The 13678-nt window shown below is 40.9% G+C and overlaps 1 protein-coding gene across 7 annotated transcripts in view; it reads right to left on the reverse strand.

The window, feature by feature from the left end:
* The window catches only part of LOC129823243 (abl interactor 1-like), a 131665-nt gene extending 119184 nt beyond the window's left edge, over window positions 1-12481 (reverse strand). For 3 of the 7 annotated variants that reach the window (XM_055882137.1, XM_055882140.1, XM_055882138.1), the window contains exon 1: window positions 11975-12480. In XM_055882137.1, coding sequence (XP_055738112.1) covers window positions 11975-12205 — 231 coding nt within the window. In that variant the 5' untranslated portion in view covers window positions 12206-12480. Of the gene's footprint in view, window positions 1-11974 lie in introns of all 7 variants that reach the window. The other 4 variants (XM_055882143.1, XM_055882141.1, XM_055882142.1 and 1 more) reach the window with 2 other exon arrangements.
* Between the last annotated feature and the right edge of the window lie 1197 nt (window positions 12482-13678).

Below are 13678 nucleotides of genomic sequence, written 5' to 3' on the forward strand. Positions count from 1 at the left end.
CTATACTGCAGTTTATTACCAAGAAGACAGTGAATGTTCCTGAATGGCAGAGTTACAGTTTTGACTTAAATCTACTTGGAAATCTGTGGCAAGACATGAAAATGGTTGCCTAGCAATAATCAACAACCAACTTGACAGAGCTTGAAGAATTTTGAAAATAATAATATTGTACAATCCAGGTGTGCAAAGCTCTTCGAGACTTACCCAGAAAGACTTACAGCTGTAATCGTTGCCAAAGGTGCTTCTACAAAATATTGACTCAGGGGTGTGAATATTTATGCATATTTATGATATTTCTGCATTTCTTTTTCAATAAATTTGCTAACATTTCAGTTTTCCATTATTGTGTGTAGATGGGGTGAGAATGTTTGTTTAATTTAATCAAGTTTTGAATTAAGGCTGTGTTACGGATACAAGTATTCTGTGTGTATCCTGTGTGTATTTCTGTTCTCTCCTTCTCCCCTACTCACAGGTGACCATCATCATTCCCCAATCAGTCGCTAATCAGAAGACACCTGCTCCTTTTTTCCTACCCAATCACAGTCCCTTTCCCTTGGTTTAAAAACCCTGTCAGTTGTTTTCTCTGGAGCTCAATCTCTCTGTCAATGCCATATGTCTGTAGATCGCTTGTGTGGTTTAGGATACATGTCACTTTGTCCCCACCTGTGAGTATTGTTTTTGGTTATGGTGTTTGAGTGTTTGTTTGATGGTGGGAAAAGGGGGTAACCAGACAAGTCACCCTTGGGCTACACTACCCATAGGTAAACATTGTTAAATACACTAAGTTAGACCTGGGCGGACCACCCACTGTATTTTTGGTTAGTTAGTTAGCTGTTGGTGAAGTAGGCTAGTCTAGCTTAGGGGTGTTTGTGGTTAGTTAGTTAGCTGTTGGTGAAGTAGGCTAGTCTAGCTTAGGGGTGTTTGTGGTTAGTTAGTTAGCTGTTTGTGAAGTAGGCTAGTCTAGCTTAGGGGTGTTTGTGGTTAGTTAGTTAGCTGTTGTTTAAATAGGCTAGTCTAGCTTAGGGGTGTTTGTGGTTAGTTAGTTAGCTGTTTGTGAAATAGGCTAGTCTAGCTTAGGGGTGTTTGTGAATTATTATTCTTTCTTTCCTTGGGTCCAGCTCAGCCCCTTTTCCTGCCCCCCTTTACCGTGTGTTTAGAAATAAACCCTGTGTGTTTGACGGTAATTAAGTTGTCTGTGTTTCGTTCTCACCGTTACTTTGTCACTGTTACACTTTGCATGAGTTATGTTACGGGTTTAAAGGGATTCGTAACAGGCTGAAAAAGTCATTAGCTCCCATTCAAAGTCATTACCCACTGGTTGAATCAACATCATCTTAGCAGGAAAATGTGACGGTTTTGACTCGACGTGGAAAACTTTTTTTCCCCGAATCCAATCAGTTTTCTTTCTCGAACGTTGATGGCTTTATTTTTTTAAACTTTTTTTTTTACCTAAATCCCGATGACATGGTGATATTTTAGTGTAGATTTTCACGTTGCATTCAGCTTAGTGGACAACTCAACCAAATGTACGTTGAACTGATGTCTGTGCCCCGTGTGTAGCCACCTGTTCTACTTCAGGACATCAGAGTGGCCGCGGCGGCTGTTCAACGGTAATGGCGTGACCGAGTGACGGCGGTGATACCCATACTACTTTGCGGCACCATCTAGCGATTCTCTCTCTCATCTATGGCTGCATATATTATTCTGATACGTGTTTGTCGTATTTCTGCCGTTGGGAAGAGAATAAGAGGCTGTGCAGAACAGTCTGAAGGCAGGACAAGGCGATGTATGTTTGTGCACATGGAAGTCTGTCACGCCCTGACCTTACTTCCTTTTTTTATGTCTCTATTTTGGTTGGGTCAGGGCGGGAGTTGGGGTGGGCATTCTATGTTTTGCATTCTATGTTTTGTATTTCTTTGTTGTTTGGCTGGGTGTGGTTCTCAATCAGAGGCAGCTGTCTATCGTTGTCTCTGATTGAGAACCATACTTAGGTAGCTCTTGCCCACAGGGGTTTTGTGGGTAGTTATTTTCTGTTTTGTGTCTGCACCAGACAGGACTGTTTCGTTTACTCTCTTTGGTGTTTTTGTTATTTCAGTGTTCGGTTTATTTATTAAATTAACATGAACACTTCCCACGCTGCGTTTTGGTCCACTCCTTCCCAGGACGAGCATTACAAAGGCAGTGATTTATGTTTACTCTAGGTTAGTGAGAAAATTTGCCAATTTCCTGTAATTCCAATTTTTTTTTGTGGAGATGATAAAATGATGGGCCATTTTAAAGCAAATTTCCTGCAATTGTACACATTTTTCCATGGAATGGAGATAAATGTTACAGCTTTAAAGATAATTTCCTGCAATTCTATGCATTTTGCCATGCTAATGCCGTGTTATTTTGCTCAAACAATAAAATCTATACTGCTAAATTCAGTTTAAAAAAATATTAAACCGACCCTTCGCTAAGGGCCGGGAAGCCCAATTCCCCCATTCAACCACTGGCGAAATCCCCTCACAATGATCTCAAACTGTTTCTAATACACAATGAAAGGAAACGCAGGCTAACCCTTGCTAATGAAAATAAAACCATACATTATCAATCATATTGTCACAATCGTCTTTACGTGAATGAGTGGACCAAGGCGCAGCGTGAGAGAAATACATCTTCCTTTTATTAGACGAAAACGTAACAAAACACTCTTACAAAACTAACAACAATAAACGACCGTGAAGCTATAAACGAAAGTGCACATACAAGCTACTAACGTTCAACTTAGACAATTACCCACGAAAGCCTACTGTCTATGGCTGCCTTAAATATGGCTCCCAATCAGAGACAATGAATGACAGCTGTCTCTGATTGAGAACCATTCAGGCAACCATAGACTTGCCTAGACAACTATACTAAACCCAACCCCATACACTCAACAAAACCCCCTATACAATACAAGACGAGACAAAACATACAAAACATCCCCCCTGTCACACCCTGACCTAACCAAAGAATACTAAGGCCAGGGTGTGACACATATAATCAATGGTGCTATTTAGGCCTATATAGCATTTGGGAAGACATCAACAACTATTGATTAAATTAAACACAGGATTTAACTACAAAACAAACAATACATTTAGGCCTAGGGTTTGAAGCTTCGGTTGATTTCAAATGGAATCTACATATTTTTTTGAAATCAGTTGGATTCACATCTCCATCTCAACCCCCCCCCCCCCCAACAAATCAAAGTTAAAGAATATGACTAAATCAAATCTTGTTTTTGAACAGAATGCTGAACCAAGATCAAACGAGGAACAGCTCCACACAACAGTAAAGTGAGTCTAGCCGCTGTCCTGTTCTAAACCACTCGTCTCCTTTAGTGTTTGAAGGATTTCTCCTGGAAATGTTTACTAGGCCACTGCAATACAAAGACCAATTAACCAGACTTAACCAGATACTGTAAGTCTATCAATATTGGTTGCATAGAAAAGAAGGGACTGTGGTTAACTAAAGTTGACTCTCTCCTCCTCATCGACTCATCCAGGTGAGAGTCATGTCCTCGTGGTAATTATTAGTATTTATTCCTTGTGTCACTATTTATATTGTAGGAAAAGGACCCGTCAGTAAACATTTCACTGTTAGTCAACACTCGTTGTTTACCACGTGACTTACGACCCGTCAGTAAACATTTCACTGTTAGTCAACACTCGTTGTTTACCACGTGACTTACGACCCCGTCAGTAAACATTTCACTGTTAGTCAACACTCGTTGTTTACCACGTGACTTACGACCCCGTCAGTAAACATTTCACTGTTAGTCAACACTCGTTGTTTACCACGTGACTTACGACCCCGTCAGTAAACATTTCACTGTTAGTCAACACTCGTTGTTTACCACGTGACTTACGACCCCGTCAGTAAACATTTCACTGTTAGTCAACACTCGTTGTTTACCACGTGACTTACGACCCCGTCAGTAAACATTTCACTGTTAGTCAACACTCGTTGTTTACCACGTGACTTACGGCCCGTTAGTAAACATTTCACTGTTAGTCTACACCCGTTGTTTACGAAACATGTGACAATAAAATGTTGGTTATTAGCGATGACTATTTCCAGACAGATGAGCAACAAGAAGTCTTTATTGTTGTTAAATGTCAAATAAAGTCCTTATATTGTAGATATGTACAACCTCTGCTGTTTTCCTTATTTTCTATGCACCCCTGGTTTCTAAAGTCCTATATTCCCACCAAGCGGTATTATTACAATGCCTAGTGTGGACTAAACCAAAACTCGTCAACTCAGGGGGACGGGACGGCAGGTGGTCGAAAGGATGAATGGGCTTGGCTGGTCAGGCTAGGAGCCACTAGGCTTTCCATACTGAGAGAAGAAAAACAGGGCACTCTGAGAGCTGAGACTGAGAGGGACCAAGAGAAAGAACGGGGAGAGAAAGAGGACTCTGTAATCCTTAAGAGACAGAGACTGTGTGAAAACGACACCTTCAGGCCAGACTGGCTCTTTTCCAGGGAAAATTCACTTCTGCTGGGATTCACTTTCAGCATCGGTGCACCGAGGTCACGTGACCAGGACAACAAAAAAAAAGAGGCCAACTAATCTGTGTCGAGTCGCTGAATGAATTTTAATCATTGTGTCATTAAGTGCATTGGCTTACATATGTGTACAATGCTCTCCTCCCTCCAACACATTGGTCTACATTCAGTCTCAATTCAATTTTGGAATATCTGATCTTATATTTAAAAAAATATATATATTATAATTTTAGTTTTTGCCTGCTTATATCTTTTATGTAATTTGGTCAATGTTTAGTCACGTTCACCAGCAAAGGAGAATGTATTATCAGTCAACTTACCTGGTTAAATAAAGAATACGTATTATCAGAGAACTTACCTGGTTAAATAAAGAATACGTGTTATCAGAGAACTTACCTGGTTAAATAAAGAATACGTGTTATCAGTCAACTTACCTGGTTAAATAAAGAATACGTATTATCAGAGAACTTACCTGGTTAAATAAAGAATACGTATTATCAGAGAACTTACCTGGTTAAATAAAGAATACGTATTATCAGAGAACTTACCTGGTGAAATAAAAGAATACAGCAAACTATAAACAGCCACACCCGAGAATAACTGTAGAGGAAAGATGTCCTGAACATGGGACACGATGCGGGGGACTACTGCTTCCCTCTCCTCAACCTCCAAACCTACGTCTGTCTACCCTGCCAACAGGCCAGGTGGCCCAGCGTACACGGCCCTGCGGTGGACTACTGCTTCCCTCTCAACCTCCAAATCTATGTCTGTCTACCCTGCCAACAGGCCAGGTGTCCCGGCGTCCTCAAAACCACTGCCCTGGTTGTCACAGAGACTAGGAAAACATGGTGCTGACCTCAGTCGCATCTTTGAAAATATACTCCTAACAGAACACACCATCATGTTGATGCCCACTGGGTGGAGGAGAGCTCCTTCTAACAGAACATCATGTTGATGCCCACTGGGTGAAGGAGAGCTCCTCCTAACAGAACATCATGTTGATGTCCACTGGGTGGAGAAGAGCTCCTAACAGAACATCATGTTGATGTCCACTGGGTGAAGGAGAGCTCCTCCTAACAGAACATCATGTTGATGTCCACTGGGTGAAGGAGAGCTCCTCCTAACAGAACATCATGTTGATGTCCACTGGGTGAAGGAGAGCTCCTCCTAACAGAACACACCATCATGTTGATGTCCACTGGGTGGAGGAGAGCTCCTCCTAACAGAACATCATGTTGATGTCCACTGGGTGAAGGAGAGCTCCTCCTAACAGAACATCATGTTGATGTCCACTGGGTGGAGGAGAGCTCCTAACAGAACATCATGTTGATGCCCACTGGGTGAAGGAGAGCTCCTCCTAACAGAACATCATGTTGATGTCCACTGGGTGAAGGAGAGCTCCTCCTAACAGAACATTATGTTGATGTCCACTGGTGAAGGAGAGCTCCTCCTAACAGAACATTATGTTGATGTCCACTGGTGAAGGAGAGCTCCTCCTAACAGAACATCATGTTGATGTCCACTGGGTGGAGGAGAGCTCCTCCTAACAGAACACACCATCATGTTGATGTCCACTGGGTGGAGAAGAGCTCCTCCTAACAGAACATCATGTTGATGTCCACTGGGTGGAGGAGAGCTCCTCCTAACAGAACATCATGTTGATGTCCACTGGGTGAAGGAGAGCTCCTCCTAACAGAACATCATGTTGATGTCCACTGGGTGAAGGAGAGCTCCTCCTAACAGAACATCATGTTGATGTCCACTGGGTGAAGGAGAGCTCCTCCTAACAGAACATTATGTTGATGTCCACTGGTGAAGGAGAGCTCCTCCTAACAGAACATTATGTTGATGTCCACTGGTGAAGGAGAGCTCCTCCTAACAGAACATCATGTTGATGTCCACTGGGTGGAGAAGAGCTCCTCCTAACAGAACATCATGTTGATGTCCACTGGGTGAAGGAGAGCTCCTCCTAACAGAACATCATGTTGATGTCCACTGGGTGAAGGAGAGCTCCTCCTAACAGAACATCATGTTGATGTCCACTGGGTGGAGGAGAGCTCCTCCTAACAGAACATTATGTTGATGTCCACTGGTGAAGGAGAGCTCCTCCTAACAGAACATCATGTTGATGTCCACTGGGTGAAGGAGAGCTCCTCCTAACAGAACATCATGTTGATGTCCACTGGGTGGAGGAGAGCTCCTCCTAACAGAACATTATGTTATGAAAGGAGCACAGAAACATCAGAATTAGGATGCCATTGTTGTGAATGATTCTCCCTTTTCCTGATGTAAAGGAAAGATTTACTATAGTGATATAGAACAACAACTTTGGAGTCAGCGGAGCTGCAGGAGTGTCCCTGCTCTGTCACGGACACACACCTAACTCTCGCTGTCAGTCAGAAAGTGGGACAATGGCTGTCCTCGATTACAGACTACAAAGACTGGTTTCAACCATCTGCTACTGAACGGTGGGCTGCATAAGTGAGAGAGAGAGAGAGAGAGGCAGAGAGAGAGAGAGGCAGAGAGAGAGAGAGGCAGAGAGAGAGAGAGGCAGAGAGAGAGAGAGGCAGAGAGAGAGAGAGGCAGAGAGAGAGAGAGAGAGAGGCAGAGAGAGAGGCAGAGAGAGAGGCAGAGAGAGAGGCAGAGAGAGAGAGGCAGAGAGAGAGAGGCAGAGAGACAGAGAGACAGACAGAGACAGAGACAGAGGGAATGAAAACAGGCAAAAGGATGTACAGATCTTATTTTTATTTTTAAGAGACCATATGGACAGTGTTGTCCTGTTGTGTTCCAGAGTCAAGCAGAACTTGTCACATAACTGCCAAAAGGCTTTAGTTTACAAGAACAATTTAAACTCCGGACAATTCCACAGTAACAGAATGACTTTGAGACTTCCAAGTTTTCACTTTAAAAGTATGCCAAACAAAAAACATTGATTGCAAAGTTAAACAAACCATACAACTCTATACACAAGGACTACTTTTAAAAAGTTCCACTGGACATTTGATAAAAACACATTTACTAGAAGAACAGAAGGAACGACAGTAAAATCTCCCTCAGTTTTTTTGTGAACACGTTTTCCAAAAACTCAAATTAAATATCTACTTCGAACTAAGATTCAAAGATGGGGAGTCAGCTATGATATGACATCTTGAGTTTGAAAAAAATCTCTTTTGGTCATTGAACTACAGTAAGTGAAGTGGATTAACCCGCGGTAACAGAATTATGGTAACAGAATGACGTCATAGTTTCTCAGATCTGTACTATACAGAAACGCATAATTACAAAAGTCATGTTCTTAATTGTGATGTATCCTGAACAGGTACACAAAGGTAGAACAATGTAATATCGTCCTTGGCATGTTTGAGTATTATTCTACACACTGGCTATTATTCTAATGAGCTCCGAGCCCACAAACAAGACCAAATTTGATTGGTCAGGATCGGACCACATCTGTACCAATCATAGATGTCTAAGTTTCACAAGTTTGGACATCACAGTTCATTACAGTATAGTTCAGTACAGTACAATAGAGTATACTGTATACTCCAGTGTGCTGTACTGTACAGTATTGTACTGACCTATACTCTACTGTACTGTATTGTACTGACCTATACTCTACTCTACTGTATTGTACTGATCTATACTCTACTGTACAGTATTGTACTGGCCTATACTCTACTGTACTGTACTGTATTGTACTGATCTATACTCTACTTTACAGTACTGTATTGTACTGACCTATACTCTACTTTACTGTACTGTATTGTACTGATCTATACTCTACTTTTCTGTACTGTATTGTACTGATCTATACTCTACTTTACTGTACTAACCTATACTCTACTTTACAGTACTGTATTGTACTGATCTATACGCTACTTTACTGTACTGTATTGTACTAATCTATACTCTACTTTACTGTACAGTACTGTACTGACCTATACTCTACTGTACTGTATTTTACTGATCTATACTCTACTTTACTGTACGGTACTGTACTGACCTATATTCTACTTTACTGTACGGTACTGTACTGACCTATACTCTACTGTACTGTACTGTAGAGTACTGTATTGTACTGACCTATACTCTACTCTACTTTACTGTAGAGTACTGTATTGTACTGACCTATATTCTACTCTACTTTACTGTAGAGTACTGTATTGTACTGACCTATACTCTACTCTACTTTACTGTAGAGTACTGTATTGTACTGACCTATACTCTACTCTACTTTACTGTAGAGTACTGTATTGTACTGACCTATACTCTACTCTACTTTACTGTAGAGTACTGTATTGTACTGACCTATACTCTACTCTACTTTACTGTAGAGTACTGTATTGTACTGACCTATACTCTACTCTACTTTACTGTAGAGTACTGTATTGTACTGACCTATATTCTACTCTACTTTACTGTAGAGTACTGTATTGTACTGACCTATATACTCTACTCTACTTTACTGTAGAGTACTGTATTGTACTGACCTATATTCTACTCTACTTTACTGTAGAGTACTGTATTGTACTGACCTATATTCTACTCTACTTTACTGTAGAGTACTGTATTGTACTGACCTATATTCTACTCTACTTTACTGTAGAGTACTGTATTGTACTAACCTATACTCTCCTTTACTGTACAGTACTTCACTGTGCTCTACCTCCTCAATGTTTTGGCATTCTGGTCCAACAAGTAACTTGTCAAAATGTTATTGAATCGGAGTTGGAAACACCCTTTATAACTGATTTAATATTGTATTATTTGATGGACTCTTTAATGGTCGGCTACAGAAAACATTTCATCCTGATTCTCAGCAGCAAGCTACAGCCTCTTCACACTGATGGGGAGTGAATGGTTACCCAGACTTTTTGCAAATTGTGCCCCCCCCCCCAACCCCTCTTTTACACTGCTGCTACTCTCTATTTATCATATATGCATAGTCACTTTAACTATACATTCATGTACATACTACCTCAATTGGGCCGACCAAACAGTGCTCCCGCACATTGGCTAACCGGGCTATCTGCATTGTGTCCCACCTCCCCCCAACCCCTCTTTTACGCTACTGCTACTCTCTGTTCATCATATATGCATAGTCACTTTAACCATATCTACATGTACATACTACCTCAATAAGCCTGACTAACCGGTGCCTGTATGTAGCCTCACTACTGCTACTCTCTGTTCATCATATATGCATAGTCACTTTAACCATATCTACATGTACATACTACCTCAATAAGCCTGACTAACTGGTGTCTGTATATAGCCTCGCTACTGTTATTTTCGCACGCACGCACGCACGCACGCACACACACACACACCTACACCTTTTTTTTCTCGCAATATTGGTCTGTAAGTAAGTCTTTCACTGTAAGGTCTACTACACCTGTTGTATTCGGGGCACGTGACAAATACACTTTGATTTGAGTTATAGATTATTTTCAGCACTTGAGAGGTAGATCTCAGCAGCAAACTATAGACTCTTCACACTGATTGGTGCTTGTCTAGGACCAAGATAGCTCATCAAATGTCTTCTTACGCAACAATGTATTCACGTTAACTAAATGTTATAACAGAGCCACTGAGTGGAATCCATTTTAACATCTACAGAGTACTTGTGATGTATATGCACAGCACAGGACAAAAATAATGACTTTCCAAACAGACTGAGGCGCTAACTCTGTTATTAACACAGACTGAGGCCCTAACTCTGTTATTAACACAGACTGAGGCCCTAACTCTGTTATTAACACAGACTGAGGCCCTAACTCTGTTATTAACACAGACTGAGGCCCTAACTCTGTTATTAACACAGACTGAGGCCCTAACTCTGTTATTAACACAGACTGAGGCCCTAACTCTGTTATTAACACAGACTGAGGCCCTAACTCTGTTATTAACACAGACTGAGGCCCTAACTCTGTTATTAACACAGACTGAGGCCCTAACTCTGTTATTAACACAGACCGAGGCCCTAACTCTGTTATTAACACAGGCTGAGGCCCTAACTCTCAGTTATTAACACAGACCGAGGCCCTAACTCTGTTATTAACACAGACTGAGGCCCTAACTCTGTTATTAACACAGACTGAGGCCCTAACTCTGTTATTAACACAGACTGAGGCCCTAACTCTCTGTTATTAACACAGACCGAGGCCCTAACTCTCTGTTATTAACACAGACCGAGGCCCTAACTCTGTTATTAACACAGACTGAGGCCCTAACTCTCAGTAATAATGAGTTTCCAAGCACGCATTCCCTGAGATTGAATTAGATCTTGCCTACAGTTTATATTTGTTTTGTAGGGGCAGACTCCAAATCAGAATATCAATCTACTAAATTATGATTTTTTTTAATCAGCTTTGACATTCTGTTAAGGGACAATAAAAACCTAGTTTGCAACGCTATGGTCCATAGCCAGACCTCTATCAATAACTTCAGCTGCTAGCCCACAATGAAAGTAATTCTAATGCAGCAGCCCCTTGGGGCAAGTCAAAGCAAACTTGGCAGGATGAGGTAAACACACATAAAAAATAACCCTGTAAAATAATTGAAGTGCAGTGATCCTTCCATCTATGAACTCAGTTCAGGAATTTGTGAAACCATGACCAAATTCTACACTCACCATCTGTGAAACGTAGTTAAAGGATAACACAATCATATGGGAGAAAATTGCAGAAGCATTCGCTGAAAAACAAACTCTGAACGTCTGATAATTCGACAGATAGTATTTTCTTTTTTTACAAATACTTCTCCTAAGCAGTTTGTGTGAATGAATCTGGGGGCTAATTACGTCAAAACAGTAATAAGCTCCTAAATGCCTTGAAATGTATACGTTTGTAATTGCTTACAATATCATAGTCCTACCTATTGCAAATATATCACAGAAAATCCTAATGAAATAGGTGTAATTAAATAAATAAATGGAAATAAAATGTCCAGCTCTCTTAGTGTCTGTGAGAGACAGTAATTAAGCAAGGCCAGTGTTATCGAGAGCACAACTGCTACTCTACTTTGTAACAATCAAATTAAATGTGTGTCTAGTACATCACGTTTCACTGACATTTTTCAACAGCGTCATAGTTTGCTCCACTTTTTTTTGTATTTATTAAACGAAGATAAACAGCAGAAGTTAGTACCAGACACACCCTCTGTGTAAACTAACAAAATCTGACCAAGGGACCCAATACAACAATGCAATGGATGGGCAAGACCGTGTCCAACGTGTCCAGTGCGGCGAAACTACACACTGAAATGGACAAAAGACTCTCAATGGATGTGTAATCTCTACGATCTAGTACTGTGGTCATTAATTGTGATCATTTCAATTTCTTTATGTACATTTCCTCTTCACAGTTTCACACCAGTTCAAACGACAATAATTCATAGATAACAATGTTGAGTAAAAATGACTCCTTTTTGCTTACCTGAACATAATTGTTTTCACAGTAGTCTGCTACCCGTGTGAGATTCTGGTAACTCTCTACGAGAGCTCTTTTGCCAGCTGGAATTTCCTCCTCTAGCAACATTTGTAGCTCTGCCATCTTACATCTCCCCGCATAGCGACTTCGCTTTCGCTTTGACTGAGGTTTGAAACAACCAGCTCTGCCACGGAAAAAAAAAAAGAAACTCCTTCGCCCGGTTATTGTGGGATTCATGAGGTGTATTCATTAGTCAGATTCAGTTGCAAAACATTTCGTCTGTTGCAAAACTTTTGGAAACAGAAACAGTTTACCGTTTACTTTAGGAACCAAATGGAAGCAAGCATACCGAACAGAACGAAACGGGCGAGAGACCTGAGTTTGATCAATAGAAACTCTCGTTTTTTGTTCCCAAACGTTTTCCGTTTGGATAAGGCCTAAACTGTTTCCGTTGAAAAACGTTTTGCAACAGACGAAACGTTTTGAAACGGCATCCGATTAATGAATAGACCCCTGGCCTCGCTTTCACATCCGCGCAGGGAGCAAAAAAAAAAACAGCTGCTGGAGAAGTTCTTCAGATTGTCACTATTTACCACAGTCACAACGTCAAAATTGCCTATATCATAAAATGTATTAACAACAAAAATTATCTTTATCGTCTAAATTTAAGGTTAGGGTAAGGCATAAAGTAATCATTGTGGTTAAGGTTAGGGGTGAGCTTAAAATGACATTTTAAGAAGATAAATTGTAGAAATAGGCGGGGTTTATAACTTTGTGGCTGTAATAACTAGTGACGACAAGTCATCCCTCTCGCCTCTCCTCTTCCTCTGACCGAAACATGGATCACCGTGTAGAATGCTGGGATACGTAGTGCTACAATGTATCCTTGTCTGGGCTTCAGATCGGCAAAAATCCTCACATTTTATACAAAACATCAACCCATGAGGATTTTTATGCCCATGCGACATTTCTTATTGTGGCCAACAACACACAGTATTGTGTTGGCTTTTACACCCATTTACCATACATTTGTTTATAGGTCAATTAAACACTCAGCCATAGACTGTATTTAGAACTACATATCATGTAAGCTCACTGTCGCTGGTGCATTGTGGAGCTTGTAGTGATTATGATGTCATAATAAAGAACATATTTATCTCCATCCTGGCAGTAGAGAACTACAACTCCCTTACCGTGCAGTGCCTGTCACTACTGTATTTAGAACTACATATCCTGTAAGCTCTCACTGTGGCTGGTGCATTGTGGAACTTGTAGTGATTATGATGTCATAATAAAGAACATATTTATCTCCATCCTGGCAGTAGAGAACTACAACTCCCTTACCGTGCAGTGCCTGTCACTACTGTATTTAGAACTACATATCCTGTAAGCTCTCACTGTGGCTGGTGCATTGTGGAACTTGTAGTGATTATGATGTCATAATAAAGAACATATTTATCTCCATCCTGGCAGTAGAGAACTACAACTCCCTTACCGTGCAGTGCCTGTCACTACTGTATTTAGAACTACATATCCTGTAAGCTCTCACTGTGGCTGGTGCATTGTGGAACTTGTAGTGATTATGATGTCATAATAAAGAACATATTTATCTCCATCCTGGCAGTAGAGAACTACAACTCCCTTACCGTGCAGTGCCTGTCACTACTGTATTTAGAACTACATATCCTGTAAGCTCTCACTGTGGCTGGT

The sequence above is a fragment of the Salvelinus fontinalis genome, chromosome 25 (genome assembly GCF_029448725.1).
Source record: "Salvelinus fontinalis isolate EN_2023a chromosome 25, ASM2944872v1, whole genome shotgun sequence".
NCBI classification, from domain to species: Eukaryota; Metazoa; Chordata; class Actinopteri; order Salmoniformes; family Salmonidae; genus Salvelinus; species Salvelinus fontinalis.